Here is a 14,736-nt window from a genome sequence, read left to right as displayed (position 1 = left end):
ACCTAGGGGTGGATCCCAGCGCAGGGTAGGCACAGGAATGCAGGGCAGGGGGCGGATTTGACAAGCCGTCTAATGGTCACCATGGTGATGTAAAAGTTGGGGCAGTTAAGCTATATAGCACATAGAATAAATGAACCATAGCAACACAGATGCACTGCTACAGGCTTTCAAAGTTACACGGAGTTGCCATTAAAAAAAATTTTTTTTGCAGTTTCCCATAACCACCGTCTGACAATGGCACTGTGATTTTTCCCAAGCTGGATAGCACATGCTCATTCCTGCCATGTGACTTTTTCAATTCTGCTTTGCAGCAGTGATACTGCAGGGTTTGAGGTGAATCAGGAGGCAAAGCGGTGCTGTATATACACAGCCTTGGGGACCTGCAGATGTCTTAGGCTGAGAGCTCCATCACACCTATTTCCCCCACTGGTTTGCCTCCGCATTTTTTACCTCCATTTCATAATCACAGCAAGCACTCCTCCCTTTCACGATCGCCGCTATACCGGTGAACTCTCTTTTCACTTGTTTGCTCTCCTGCTGCTATTGCACCCGCTCCACCCCACCCTTTCTCCTTCCCCCTCCAGTTCATTGGATCTTGCCATTGATGATTGATGGACAGTGGGATCAAGTAGCAGCCTTGCCCACTTGCTCATTGGAGCTCCTATGGGAATTAACCAAAATGCTTAAAGCTCCCACATTTTTAAAGATAAAGTGATAAAACTTGGGACCATGAGAGCTCTTAAGTAGGGCTTTAGGCATGCCAAGTTTGAATCAGATTGGTTCATCCCTTGATTTTTTAGGAAGTTTTAATCCCCCTCCAGTCATTCCTTCCCATTAACACACACACACACACCGCTCCGATTTTGCACAGGGGTGGACTAAGGAAATATCGGAGGTGTGTGTGTGTGTGTGTGTGTGTTCAATGGAGCTCATTTGTGGGCTTGATTCCCTTACTCAAGAGTAAATCCCATTGATTTAATATGCTTAAAGGCATATTAAATCCACTTGGGGAAAATAATCTAGACTTTCCCCACAGCAAAATAATACGCAAAACGGAGGAAAAGAGGCAAGATGGGTGCAGGACAGGGATGACCTCATGTGAGTCCCACACTGCAATACCAGATACCAGGTGTGGTGAGAATGCATTAAACCGCTGGTGTGATGGAGCTCTGAAACTCCCAAAACCCCAGCCAGCATGGCTGTATATGATAGGAGTTGCAGTCCAACACATCTCCAGGACATCAGTTTGAGGAAGGTTTGCTTAAACAATCCTTGAATTAATGGGGAAAGTTGCACATCTCAGGTTGGCACAGAGAGATACATTTTCACAAAGTCATATATTGTTTTCTACTCCAAAGTCCGTCTCCAATTTATTCCTAAGTGGAATACAGGAACAGATCCAAGATGTAAATATAGCTGAATTTCGAGGAAATAGATACCATAATTGTCAACATCCAACTTTTCTAGAAGAGAAGATTTGGGGGAGGCAGGGAGTGAGGGGGACACCATACTTAACAGTTAACTTTTCACAAAGAAGGAACAACGCAAACATGAAGACACTCATTAGAGGACAATGTGAAAGAATAGTTTATAAGGCAAAATATCCCTCAAGAATGCGTGGGCACTGTTTAAAAATACCAGTAGGATCATATATAACATCTCGAAAGGAGTAAACAAATAGTGGCATTGCTAAATAGTGGAGTAAAAGAAGCTATGAAAAGCAGAGACTCATCTTTTTAAAAACCAACACATATTTTGAATGAGGCCAAACATTCCAGTACGTTAAATGTAATATAATAAGTCACATGTGCTTTTTAGGAGCAGTGAAGATACATGCAAGGATCCCCATAAGAATTTTAAAAATGCTTTCAAACATGGAGGCTGTTAGAGAATGAGTTCTCAGTTAAGAATTTGGTCTGATTTATCTATTCATTTTGCCTTCCCTGTGTTTTTATGACTTCCTCAAAACAGCTTATAGTATTTTTAATAATATGATTTGTATTTGTTGAGTGCTTGCTCAAGCAGGTCCCAGGTTCAATCTCCGGCATCGCCAGGTAGGGCTGGAAAAACTACTGCCTGGAATCCCGGAGAGCTGCTGCCAGTCAGTGTCAACATTACTGGGCTAGCTAAAAACTTTTTGATACAAATTCAGAAGATATTAAAGACCAATGTACAATTGAAGCCAGAATACTTCCTTTTGGGCTTAATGGATGATCAGATGAAAAGGAACTATGGAACTTTATTCTTATATATGACAATGGCAGCAAGATTATTATATGCACAAAAATGGAAAGGCTCAATATTGCCTACAACAGATGAATGGCTATTGAAGATGGTGGAGTTGGTGGAGATGGCAAAACTTACATCAATAATGAGAGAAAAGTCAATACCTATGTTTTTAACTGAATGGAAACCTCTTATAGACTTTTTGCAGAGGCTAGAAAAAAATGATCTGTTTATCTGTGGATTCAACTATTAAGAAGAAAACTTTAAGATAAAAGAAAGAGGGGAATTTTGATTACTGTAATTATAGAGTAAGAGAAGATATGGCCACTTATTTTTGCTGTGGAGAAAATCGGAAGTCCATCTTAACTTTGTATGTTTTTTATGTGTTTTGTGTTTTTTATCTTTCTATATGTTTTTTTTCTTTTTCTTTTGTATTGTGTGTTTGTAAGTCGGTTGTGTTTTGAAATAATAAAAAAATTACATATAAAAAAAACATTACTGGGCTAGATGAAACGATGGTTTGGCACAGTATAAGGCAACTTCCTGTATTGCTACGACATTTCATGGGCTGTTTTCCATTTAACAAAAATGTTGGAGTTTCGTAATAGGCATTTGCATTTCACATCTAATTTGTTCCTGCGCAACTATGAATTACTGTAAATTTTCATATGAAAGCTACGAAAAGTCACATGTCATATATAAAGCACCTTGATTCTTGAACGTGTACGCTAGAGTCAAGGGAACAGAATCTTGAGGAGGGAAGGAGAGGATTGGAGAGAGTTTCACCCTTCCCTCTGCTGGAATTCTTCCTATCCCACGCCAGACCTTTTCTCTCATCTAGTATTATCCATAGATCAGCCCCCTCCACTTCTGTATTGCCAACTTGCCTTCTCAGTATGCTGGGATTACTGATATTTCAGTCAAATGCATCTTCCCTCATCATTGTCGGTCAGTGAGGGAGTGGAGTAGGCAGGAAAGGGTTAACTCCTGCTTCTATGGAAGGCAGGGCCAATGAGCTCAGAGTTGTATCTATCCAGAAAGGGAGGAAGCCCCCTCAGTCTTGGCTCTGCCTTCCACAGGAGTGCAGGGTTAATCAAGTTAGACAAATAGCTTCATCCCACATACCTGTTTCCCTCGAATTATCCCCATAGCGTAAAGCTGTCGTTGTTGTTGTTAGCTAAATCACACCCTGAGTGGCGCTCCTAAGATCCTTTGCATACCAGGAAAAGGGTTTAAGGGGGAGAAATGTAAAAATCATTTAAAAAAACCAACGGATGACCCAATCCAATTCAAATTTGGTATGCTTAAAGCCCTCCTTAATATCTATTACTGTGCCAATTTTGATGTATTTATCTTTAAAACTTACGCAGATGTAAGCATTTGTTTAATTTGTACTTTAAACATATCAAATCCTCCTCCTGCACCCCCAGTGGCAGCTCGGAGAACAACAAAAGATTTGCTCTTAAAGGGGTAGTAAAATACATTGGTTCTTTTGGCTAAGAAGTACAATTAAAGCAGGAAGCATGGGAGTAGTACTTCACAGTCAAAGCAGGGAATTATAAGCTGGAAAACTTTGGAGTCCTTTGGAATTGGCAGTGATTGCAGTGTAACGTTGGTGTGATGAAGCTAAAAGTTGGCGAAGTTGAGGAGTTACAAGAAAATCCTCTCAAAACATGTCAACCAGTCCAAATACCTTAGGTTAGAACAAATGAATATGGCTGTACCTCAGTATATCAAGAGGTTAAGTGCACCAGACCTCTTTCCCCTCAGAAACAGAATAGCAGTAAACTCTGATGAGGAAACTAAAAGTTTCCAGAACTGTTTCCTGTGGAGAGTTTTATATGCTCTCTCTACCTCAGAAGCAGAAGGGGCAGAGATGAGGAAGTTCCCTCCTAGGTGAGGACTTTCCCACCTTCCCCCCCTGAAGGCACTTAAGTACAGAAGAAGCCATTTATTCTGTTTAGGGCATTGCCTGGCTCTCCTAAGCTGTGACAAGGGATGCCCTAGTGAATAGACTAGTAGCTACACTGGTATCTGGCATTCTGGTTCCAAAGCTATGGCTGAAACTCAGCTTTATCCATCAAATTGCCATGGCCAACTTTCTTTCTACCAGGATTTCAAACCTTTGGCCTAAGAAACTCCATGAATGTGAACCTCTGCAGAACATAATTCTCTGTAACATTTAGACAAATAAGCCAAGGCTTCTGCCTCTGATGATACATACAAGATTGCAACCCCTTTTACATTTTTTTTGCCTGTATCCTGGCTGCAGAAATAACCAGATTAAATGTACAGTGTGTAATATAGAGAGTTTATACTTAAGTCTGTTTTTACCCCTTTCTTTGGCTGATATTTCTTTTGAAGATGTTATAATGGAATCACAGACAAGAAGCACCTTTGTTGTTTGTGCCTTTGATAAGAGAAGTCTTACAAGCATTTTGCTAGTTCTTATAGCCCTTTAGGCAGCTGTTTAAGGGCAGGGATTATAGGAACTTCACAATTTTCTGGCAGGATGACAATATCCTGTCAGTATGGAGGAGAGTTAAATATTCAACTAACCAGATCTATTTTCTCCATAGACAGTTAAGTTATCTTAAGGCTTTGAAGAAGTTTACTGTCTAAAACTCAACATGGTTTGATATCTGTAACTCTTCCTTCACAGTGTAGATTCAAGAAAAAGCATTTTCATGTTCTCTGAAGATCCCAATATTTCCTTGGATTCAGGTTTATTGATCAGGTACCTTTCCAAGAGAAATTCTCAAATTACTCCATTTCCCCTGTGTTTAAACTAGACAAATCACATGGAAATTCTAAGTAACCATATAGCTCCCTTGTCAAGAGAGTTGCAGAGAGGAGACACCACAGCTCTCCTTGGGACATGGATTCAGGACCTATTGAGAGGGGAAAAGAAGACCCTTGGCTTCTCCAACAAGGGAACTCTTTAGACTAATTGGATTTGGTATATTAGGAAACAATTCTTTACCTGGGAACTGCGTTCATGGTGAGTTAGCACCGCCTCCCTATTCATCTTCACACTTTCCCTGTCCTGGGCCACATTAGATAATCCCCATGCTGAGGAGGGACAGTGGGGTTTCTGGGCAGCCATCTAGGGGGTCCCAGAGCCCTGGCAGAAAGTGACCAATTGCTGGTCACCTGCCACTAGGCTCCACCCCTGGGTTGAACCTGGATTGGCCACAGAGTAACATTACACAGTGGAAGTGCCATATTGACATCACTCTGTTTGAAAAAGTTGGTGTAAATACATGACTTTTTCCAAACGCAGCATTGTGGGGAAGCCCCACGGTGACTGCGAAACTGCACCTGTGACATCAAACAGCACAGATCCAGAGTGAGCGCAGGGCTTTCCCCACATACAGACAGCTCCCTGGATCTGACTTTGCACCTGAGGCTGAGAGGGGCAAGTCTTAGAGCATGGGTTGTCAGAAGAAGGGGTGAATACAATTCTGGTATCCTGCAGAGTTTTCACATCAAACATATATGAAATGACATGGAAACAAACGCTTCCAGAGTATGCTAAGATTCCTGATGAGCTCAATTTTGTGAAAACAGCAGAAGCAGGGAGGGGGAGGAGGTGAAGGAGGTGGGGCCTTCAGACTTCAAGTCTGGTGTTGGCCCCAAATCCAACTTTCTGTTCATAGATTATGGATTCAAGTAACAAGAATATCTGTTGTATCCATGCAGAATTCCTGTCCTTCAGGAAATATACTGAACAGATTATTCTGGCAGGCATAGTTCATACCATAGCACCAGATAAGCGAAGCTACACCGTGGGGAAATTCTCTCTTTGATGCAACTCCTGTGGGCCATGACTGCTACTTTTTAAGGAAATGCATTGAGGGTGTGTGTATTGAGTTGTGCATAGGGAGGCCACAGCTCAGTGGTAGAGCCCATGTTTTGCATGCAAAAGGGACCAGCTTCAGACCATCGCATCTTCAGGTAGGGCTGAGAGAGACTCCTGCCTGAACCCCTGCAGAGCCCCTGTTATTCTGCCATGACTCTTGGTTGTTTTTGCCAATTAGTGTGTACTGAGCTGGATTGACCAATGGTTTGGCTCAGTTTAAGGTAGCTTCCTATGTTTCTTTTATGTATAGTCTTTTAACATGGTGTGTTGGGGACAACTATACTTTGGGTCCATTTTTTCCCATACTAAGACATACTTAGATTAACTGTTCCCGTTGTTCACTTAAAGGAGGAGGAGGGGGTGGGGGGAGAAGGAAAAGGCTGCCTTTGAGCCTATAACAAAGGAAGTTCAGTATTACATTGCCCTTGAACTCCATCTGGATGAGAACTTCCCCCAAGTTTCTTTGACATCATCTGCTATTGCACCATCTGTCCTCAAGGATTTGTGGTTGTCTGGGCATATTTTCTAGACTCAAAAACCTGTTTGGATTCTGCGTCTGCCTTCTGGTCCTTGTGGAAGAACTCCAAAGGAGCTGAAATGCGGTGACAAGAACTACCAAGCAAGCTTTTAAAAATGCACTCTGGTTTAATATGTAAACCTGTTACAGCTGCCTGCAACATAACGCTCCAAACACATTTACAGTGAATGCTACATGGCACCAATACCCCACTGTCATGGATCCAGAGAAAGATCCCGTTGAGCCAACATACTTCTCAGAAGCAGAACTAGACATGAGGTGACTTTTAATACACGCTGCTGCTGACAGAAGTAATTAAACAAACATCTATACTAGCACCTTATTCAGAGCAGTTACCACCACCTTATGCATATGTATCTCAATATTGTTTGAATTTTCTTTGTAAGAAGAATTGAGCATTTTACCATCTTTATATCATTCCTTATTTGGAAAGGGCTCATGTTTTCAACTACATTTAGTTACAATGAAAACTGTTATAAGATGGCATCACAGGGGCATTTGTCTGCATATAAAATATTTAAAATATATAAAGCAGAAGAAAGCAAGTACTCATTTGTCAGAAACCTAAAGGCAATCTTTAAAAAATATGGTGTAGATGCAAAAAAAGAAAGAAATGGTTGGCATTATTAATTTTGGCTGCAATCCTATACATTGCAGTAGTATAGGAGTAAGTCCCATTGCTCAGTCAGGCTTACTTCTAAGAAAACATGTATAGTATTGCACTGTAAATATTTCATTTAAATTTATCTCTATATCCTATGTTCCCTTTGCTGAATTATGTACATTTCCACTAGTAATTACCTGTATTGGGAAGTTAATAACCTTTTGCCCTGTTAACCTTTCGATTTCATTAAAAATTAAGTCCCAAAAAACTTTTATTTTAGCACAATGCTACGACATTTGCTGAAAAGAGCCTACCATTCCACAGCCCTGTCCTAAGTTTCCCTATTGGCAAGTGCTATGGGCATGTATGGTTTCCCTATGGCCAAGTGCTGTCATATGGAATCCTATGGACAAGTATGGTTTCCCTATGGGCAAGTGCTGTGCCATGGAACCCTATGGGCAAATACTGTCCTATGTTTCCCTATGGGCATGTTCGCTTTCCCTATGGGCAAGTGTTATCAAATGGAACCCTATGGGCAAGTATGGTTTCCCTATGGGCAAATGCTGTCCTAGGTTTCCCTATGGGCATGTTCGGTTTCCCTATGGGCAAGTGCTGTGCCATGGATCCCTATGGGCAAGTATGGTTTCCCTATGGGCAAGTGCTGTGCCATGGAACCCTATGGGCAAATACTGTCCTATGTTTCCCTATGGGCATGTTCGCTTTCCCTATGGGCAGATGCTGTGCCATGGATCCCTATGGGCAAATACTTCCCTATGCTTCCCTATGGGCAAGTACTGTCATTTGTTTCAGTATGTCCGGCTTTGGCCAATAGCCGAGCAGCGGTTATACCGCTTCTTGCCTTCCCCGCCCCACCGCGCCCTTCCTCTCTGCCTCTCTTTTTCTCTGGGCGGGTCCTGACAGGAGTAGTAGATGCCGCCGCGCGCGCCCTTCCCTTTCTCACTCGCTCTCGGTCTCTCTCCGCCCGGCTCGGCGCTCTCGCAACACCAGCTCGCGGGAGCCTCCACCGCTTGACCAGAAGCATGAAGTCAACTCTGCGGCTACTTCTGGCCTTGGGTAAGTCAAGTCTCGGGCGGCGCGCCCTGCGTTGCTTTGCCCAGTGCTTCGGATGCCGCTAGCTCGGATTACTTCGAAGCCACGCTCACTCAGCACGGCTCAGCCCAGCGGTCTGAACGTCGGCTCGATAGTTTTAACCTGGGGATCCGTCGCTAAGCCGATGGGTTCCGTGGGCGCGTACCGGACGCGATTCCTCCCGTCCTCAGCGTGGGAAGAGGTCAGAGGAAACTTCTCAAGTTCTAACACTTTTTCAACTCTAACGCTTTTTCAATTGCTATTCCTGCGTTTGTGTGCTCACGTAAATGCTGTAGCCGGCTTTCTTTTTTCCTTCTTTTGTACATCGCCTTGACGCATAAATCATAATATTCTACGGTAACAACAGAAACCAAGAGATTCTTTATCTACTCAGATCTTAATAGATCAAGATTTTCCGTGGTAACAGCAACTGCCCAGCATATGACCTATGGATTTCCCCCATGAACAGTTTCAAAGAATCGGTCTCGCAAAGCTGTATCATTAACTCATATTACAGGGTAGAGGGGCGCGTTGCACTCCGCTACTTGCAGCTGAGGGTGGCTCCAGAGTAGGCGGGGGTAGGAGAAGGCTGCTTAACCTTTTCCTTCCCGGTTCTCTGGCTTCTGAAAAATAAAACCAAAACACAAGCAACCCACCTGCCACACTAGTTAGGGAGAAAAGCTCCGTCCCTAGCTATTGTAACCTTAGATACGATATCTAGGAGGAAAAGCGTCCCGGGTGGGGATGAAACCAGGTGGAGAGATGTGATTTTTGAGGGCCGTAAATGGCTGGGACGGAAAGGGTTAACCTCCCTCCCACTCACGCGAGAGAAGTGGTCAGGGGGAGGCAGGGTCGTGCCTTCCCCTCGCTCCACGGTGAGAAGGAGCCCTTCGGTATTCTGGGCCAATCAGGATTCCCCCGCCTATGGAGGCGCTCCACGCAGGTACCTGGGCATGCGCGCCTTCTCAGGGTCCCCGACCGCATGCTTTAAACACGTGAGGGGGTCGGCTGACCTTCCTGCCCCGTGGTGGTCTGACTTCCACTGACTCAACTATAATTCGTCGTCAGCTGTTTTGCCTGAAAGCCCCCGAAAATGGCCATAGTCAGGTAAGAACGTAAGAGTCCAGCATTTCTGTAAACACAGTGGCTGCCTGTGGAAAGCCCACAAGTTGAACTTGAGTGCAAGAGCGCACACAACCCCCATCGTGTCCCTCAGCAACTGGTGTACCTAGACACTGGAGGTAGCATAGAGCTATCAACACTAGTAGCCACTGATAGCCTTTTCCAGGAATTTGTCTAATAAATAAGAAAATATGTTCTGAAACATGGTAAGAACAAAACTGGAAAAAATGAACATACATAATGAATCCTTTCTTCAAGTGTTTTATAGTGGTTTTAGTCAAAACTACCTGGTCTAAAGTATCACACAGTGAAATATTGTATGATATAGTGATTAACATGATGTGAAACACATGACACTTCAGTTAATTGTGCATAATTTTAAAGTAGGATAATTAACCATACTCAAAGGGTTGTATCCTTTGAGTATGGAAAGCAGTTTCACTAGTGCAAGGCTGGGCATGCCTAGGGTAACTATATGGAAAGGAGGGCAGGGTGCCTGTATCTTTAACAGTTGTATTGAAACGAGAATTTCAGCAGGTGTCATTTGTACACATGGTGAAATGCCCTCTTCATCACAACAGTTAAAGCTGGAAGAGCCCTGCCCTCTTGTATCTGGTCACTAGTATAGCTCCTGCAGCTTTAACTGTTGTGAAGAAGAGGGCATTTCATCAGGTGCTGCATGGGTACAAATAACACCTGCTTAAATTCCCTTTTCTGTACAACGGTTAAAGATAGAGGAGCCCTGTCCTCCTTTCCATATGGCCACCCTATCTTATCGTTTGTAGCTGCCCTTGCCTGCTTAAAAGCTGCTTCTCAGAATTAAGGGACTTTCCAGAACAATATGGAATATGGCACAGACGGCTGCAGTAGGATCAGAGGATCTGTGGAAATTTAATGCCCTGCCTTGTGTGAGTGTAAGCACTTTCCTCTGGTGCAATGCCACCATTGGATACAACTCAAAATACATAAATTATAATGATCCTGAAAACCATAACACTTAAACAGAAATGTAGCACTCCTGGCTATAACAATACTGATAATTTCAACCTTGACCAAGTTTGATTTTTGGCAATTCACTGTCTTTTTTAAAAATATAGATCTTTATTGAAAGGTAAAGATTGTAATAAAAATAAGATTATGTAGAAAGAAAATGCTCCTAATCTAGATTTAACATACAATTTGAAACATGAGGCTCAAAACTCTGGACTGGTTAACAGACATGGGGTTGAACCTAGCAAAGAAAACCAGAAAGTACAAAAGCTAAACCTACAACCCTGCTTTTTCTGTCTCTCTGAAAAGACTGATTTGTAGCATGTTATATAAGGTTGCAATCCTATATATACTTAGAACTCAGTGGGACTTACTTCTGAATATGTTTATTTATTTATTAAAATATTTGTATCTCGCCCTATATCATTGGGATCTCAGGGCAGCGTACAGCTAAAATCAATTCAAACAGCATAAAACAAATAATGTACACAATTAAAAACATATTAAACCATTAACAAGCTAAAACCAGTAGAAAATTTAAAAGCAGTAAAATCAATTAAAACTATTTGCAGCTTTTAGGCAAATTTATCCCTCAAATTTATCCCTGTGCCCGTACATCACTTTGGGTGCTATTTTTTTTTTTATGGCTGAGAACGTGGTATATAAATTTGAATCCTGATATAGCCCAGTCTTGTGCATGTTTACTCAGGTGTAAGTCCCGCTGAGTTCAACAGGGCATGTTCTTGGGTAAGTGTGTGTGTAGGATTCATTTCACTTCAGTGCACATTTACTTGGAAGTAAGCCCCATTGAACACAGCAGGACTTATTTCTGAGTAATGATTCATAGGACTGTGCACAGTATCCTTATGCTACAAAAATTTCAGTGTTGAATTGCTGCTTATCACCACACAGGACCTTTGCCAAAAAAAAAAAAGTTGCTAGACCCCAGTATCTTTCTAGAAACGGAGAGAAACCAGGAGCCGTGTTGTTTTTCCCCCCTACCAGCCTCCGTTTGACCCTACTAGGCACCACTCTCTTCCCAGGACAATGCCTGTGGTCTTGGAATTAGTCTGGAACAGTTGAGGGGGCCCATGACGCAAGCCAGGAAGAATTTATTTTCCGCTTTAAGGAGTATTTTGATATTTCTCATGTTGAGGACTTACTGGAATTTCACATTCTTTGACCTTAGTTGGTTCTGCCAGTTAAGTGACATCTAGGGGGTGGGATGGTGACATCAGCCATGTTCTTCCCTCTGCAGAAAACATGGACCAAAAATTCCAAACCTGGGTACCTCTTGCACTAGTGTGAGGCCTAGCCTTGTTCCCAGACATTGGCTCAGTTTCTATAGAAGTGGCTAACAATCAGCATTGTCTTGCCCAAAAAACTGCATTTAGTAAACCCGGATGCTGTTCCTACCCACATTGTTTGACAGTGCATTGGGATAAATTTCCACCCATACCAGACTCTCCTCAGAACAATGGTGGTGGTGGTGGTGATGAGAATTAGGTTTATGTAATACTAGGACTATCTAAGACTAACACCAGCCTTATTCCAGGCTACCATAGTACATCCAACAAAGGTGTGTGCGTGTGTGTGTAAGTCTATCTGATTCCAGCCTAAAATAAGTTTATTAGTCTTAAAATAAATTTATTAGATTTAAGTTCTTTGGTTTAGAAATTTTATAACTGTTTCAAAAAGGGAAAATATCTTCAACTTTCAGCTTAACACAGACTTGGGGTTCTGTGTGTGCATCTGAGATTTGATGAGTTGGTGTTGTACATCTGATCCTTGCAAGCCCTCTTGTAACCCACTGTGACAGAATAGTTGAGTCATAGGCTGTATTCAGACAAACATATCTTTAGCTTAATAAGCTGAGATAAGGACAAGCCTTTTACCCATGCACGCAACCCTTTGTTTCCTCCCTTTGCAGCGCAAACAAACCAGGAAGTCTTCAATTAACCATAGTTCCCTATCTTGACTAAACTGGAATACTATGGTTTCCAGCTTTGGCACAAGCCAGGATTTGAAGTTGGTTTAGTATCCTAATTTGTTCTGAAGCTGGAAATCATACTTTTCTGGTTTGTACGAAACAAGAAACAAAGTTTAGGGCAGCTTGCTAGTTTCATCACAGCTCACGTCAAAGGGCTGCGTGCATGGGGAAGGTTTGTTCATATCTTGGCTTATTAAACTGTGATATGATCATTCAAGCCAGCTCATAGGAAGTAGTAGGCATGTAGTAGGCATTGTCTGTACTCAGAAACATAATGTACCACCACCACATTGCTTCCTACTAGCTGCCTATTTATAAGAGCAGGGAATTACCAGTAGAAGCCTGATGTAGGAGAGTGGGATGCTATTTCCAGTGCCTTCATTGGTGCCTCCCACACCTGTTCACATAGAATGTTTAAGCCCTGGGACAACAGTGTCTAGTCAGCATCCATATGACTAAGAATGTGAGGAGGGTGGGAAAGTTTGGTGATCTTCGACTAGAAAATGTTTGCTAGCCTCCCACACGTTCTAAGAGGGAAGGGATCAGTTTCACAATACATCAGTGTGAAACACTTGTGCTGCCCTGACACTGCCATAATTTCCTGGAGGGGATACCCACTTCAATTCAGCCATGAGTGCATCCATAGTATTGGTTCATAGTATTGCTTTAGATACTAGTATTTATAGGGGTTTGGACAATCACGGGGTAAAAGGAGCCATTGTGGCTTCATCCTCTGGGCGTGGTATGCTTGCAACTGCGATTTGCATAATTACCTGTGATGCGGCATGGGTTGCCATGTCATCTGAACGCAGCGCAGCGCCCGAGGGGGATGCTACAAAGCCACCCTGCCATGCACCAAGGTGGGTTTTGGATGACACAGCAACCCGTGCTGCTTCACGGGTAATTATGCAAATTGTGGGCACGCATGCAGCATTTGCAGGGCTGGGGGAGAAGCCACAATGGCTTATTTTACCCCTATGATCATCAGAACCCAGTCAGTATCGCTTTAGATCATTCACAGTGTAACAAGCAAGCGAGCCATGGCAAGTATGTCAGAAACAGAGTGGAATTAAATTTCCACCCGTTCAGAATCCTGGTGCTTTATATTGAGATAAATAGTTATGTGAGCCACAGACATACTGGAGGGATTAAACATCTCACTGCCTACTTTTCTGGAGGTCAAAATAGAGACTCTTTGTCTGTAAATCCTGACGCTTGTGGAGCCTTGCTCCATGGCTAGGAGTGGAGTGTCACTTAATTGGCATAAACTGGAATAACTCCATTAAAGATTTATTTTTTCCACTGGGAATGAGTGATGTGATACAGAGGGCCCATTCAGAAGACCCCTTAATCCATGGCTTTAACCGTGGTGGTTAAGCCAGAAAGCCAGGCTGTGTTCAGGAGACTCCTTAAACCATGGATTTAACCATTATTATTAGCATTTTTATACCGCCCAATAGCCGAAGCTCCCTGGGCTTTTTGCTTTATTCACTATGGTTAAAGCCATGGTTTAAAGTGTCTTCTGAACAGGGCCATTGTGCAATCTCTTACTAACCTCCAGTAGTGCTCTGGCTTGCCATTGTTGCAGCTTAGCCGGTTTTGGCCTTCCAGAGTTTGTTTATTCATAAAGCAATTTAATGTGAGCCTTAAGTTGCCTCCTGATGAGGCTTTAATTGTGCAATCTCCCTGCCTTTCCCATAGAATTTTACAGGAGGTACAGGCAACACTGTTTTCTCTTTGTAACCCTCCTCCTGTGTTTCCCCACCATTTCTTCCGTCCTTTTCCTTACCACAGAAAATCCGTTAAGCGGTGTGTGTGGTGGGGGGGGACAGAGTTACTGCACAATTCCTTTTGATTGGTAGCGCTATGAATTCTCCATCCAGAAGCACCCTGATAATGTGTACAGCCTTATAATGGCTTCTACAGCATGCAGTGAAGAAGCAGGTTTGTTCGGGGGGGTTCCACCTCTGAATGCTGTGGTTCTTCTTTGGAAAACTGCTCTAAAACTGCTCTAGAAACAGGCCTCACGGATGGAGGAAGCATCTAGGTTTCTGCATATACTTTTATTTCTGCTTTTTTCACATCACTCAGCTCAGGAAATGAATCAGCCTTGCCAAGGTGGTTACGCAGTGATTCTCTAGCTAACTTGACCTTCCTCTGCCCTTCATTTTGCTACTATTGGCTAAGTTTGATTGTTAATTCAAGAGTGGCACATGTGTTTAAAATGAATGACAACGAGCCTGAGCTAGTACTACAGTCCAAAAGTGAGGCATTGAGTTTTCCATCCAAGACGCTCATCCGACTTTCAAGTTTTT

The 14,736-nt window shown here is 42.8% G+C and overlaps 1 protein-coding gene across 2 annotated transcripts in view; it reads left to right on the top strand.

Annotated features, from left to right (window-relative positions):
* Positions 1–8,224: 8,224 nt before the first annotated feature.
* The window catches only part of ADGRE5 (adhesion G protein-coupled receptor E5), a 45,046-nt gene continuing 38,534 nt past the window's right edge, over positions 8,225–14,736 (top strand). For both annotated transcript variants that reach the window (XM_063120493.1, XM_063120492.1), the window contains exon 1: positions 8,225–8,304. In XM_063120493.1, the coding sequence (XP_062976563.1) occupies positions 8,271–8,304 (34 nt within the window). In that variant the 5' untranslated portion in view covers positions 8,225–8,270. The remainder of the gene's footprint in view (positions 8,305–14,736) is intronic.

This window comes from Elgaria multicarinata, chromosome 3 (genome assembly GCF_023053635.1).
Source record: "Elgaria multicarinata webbii isolate HBS135686 ecotype San Diego chromosome 3, rElgMul1.1.pri, whole genome shotgun sequence".
NCBI lineage: Eukaryota > Metazoa > Chordata > Lepidosauria > Squamata > Anguidae > Elgaria > Elgaria multicarinata.
This window is presented reverse-complemented; position numbering and strand designations above follow the sequence as displayed.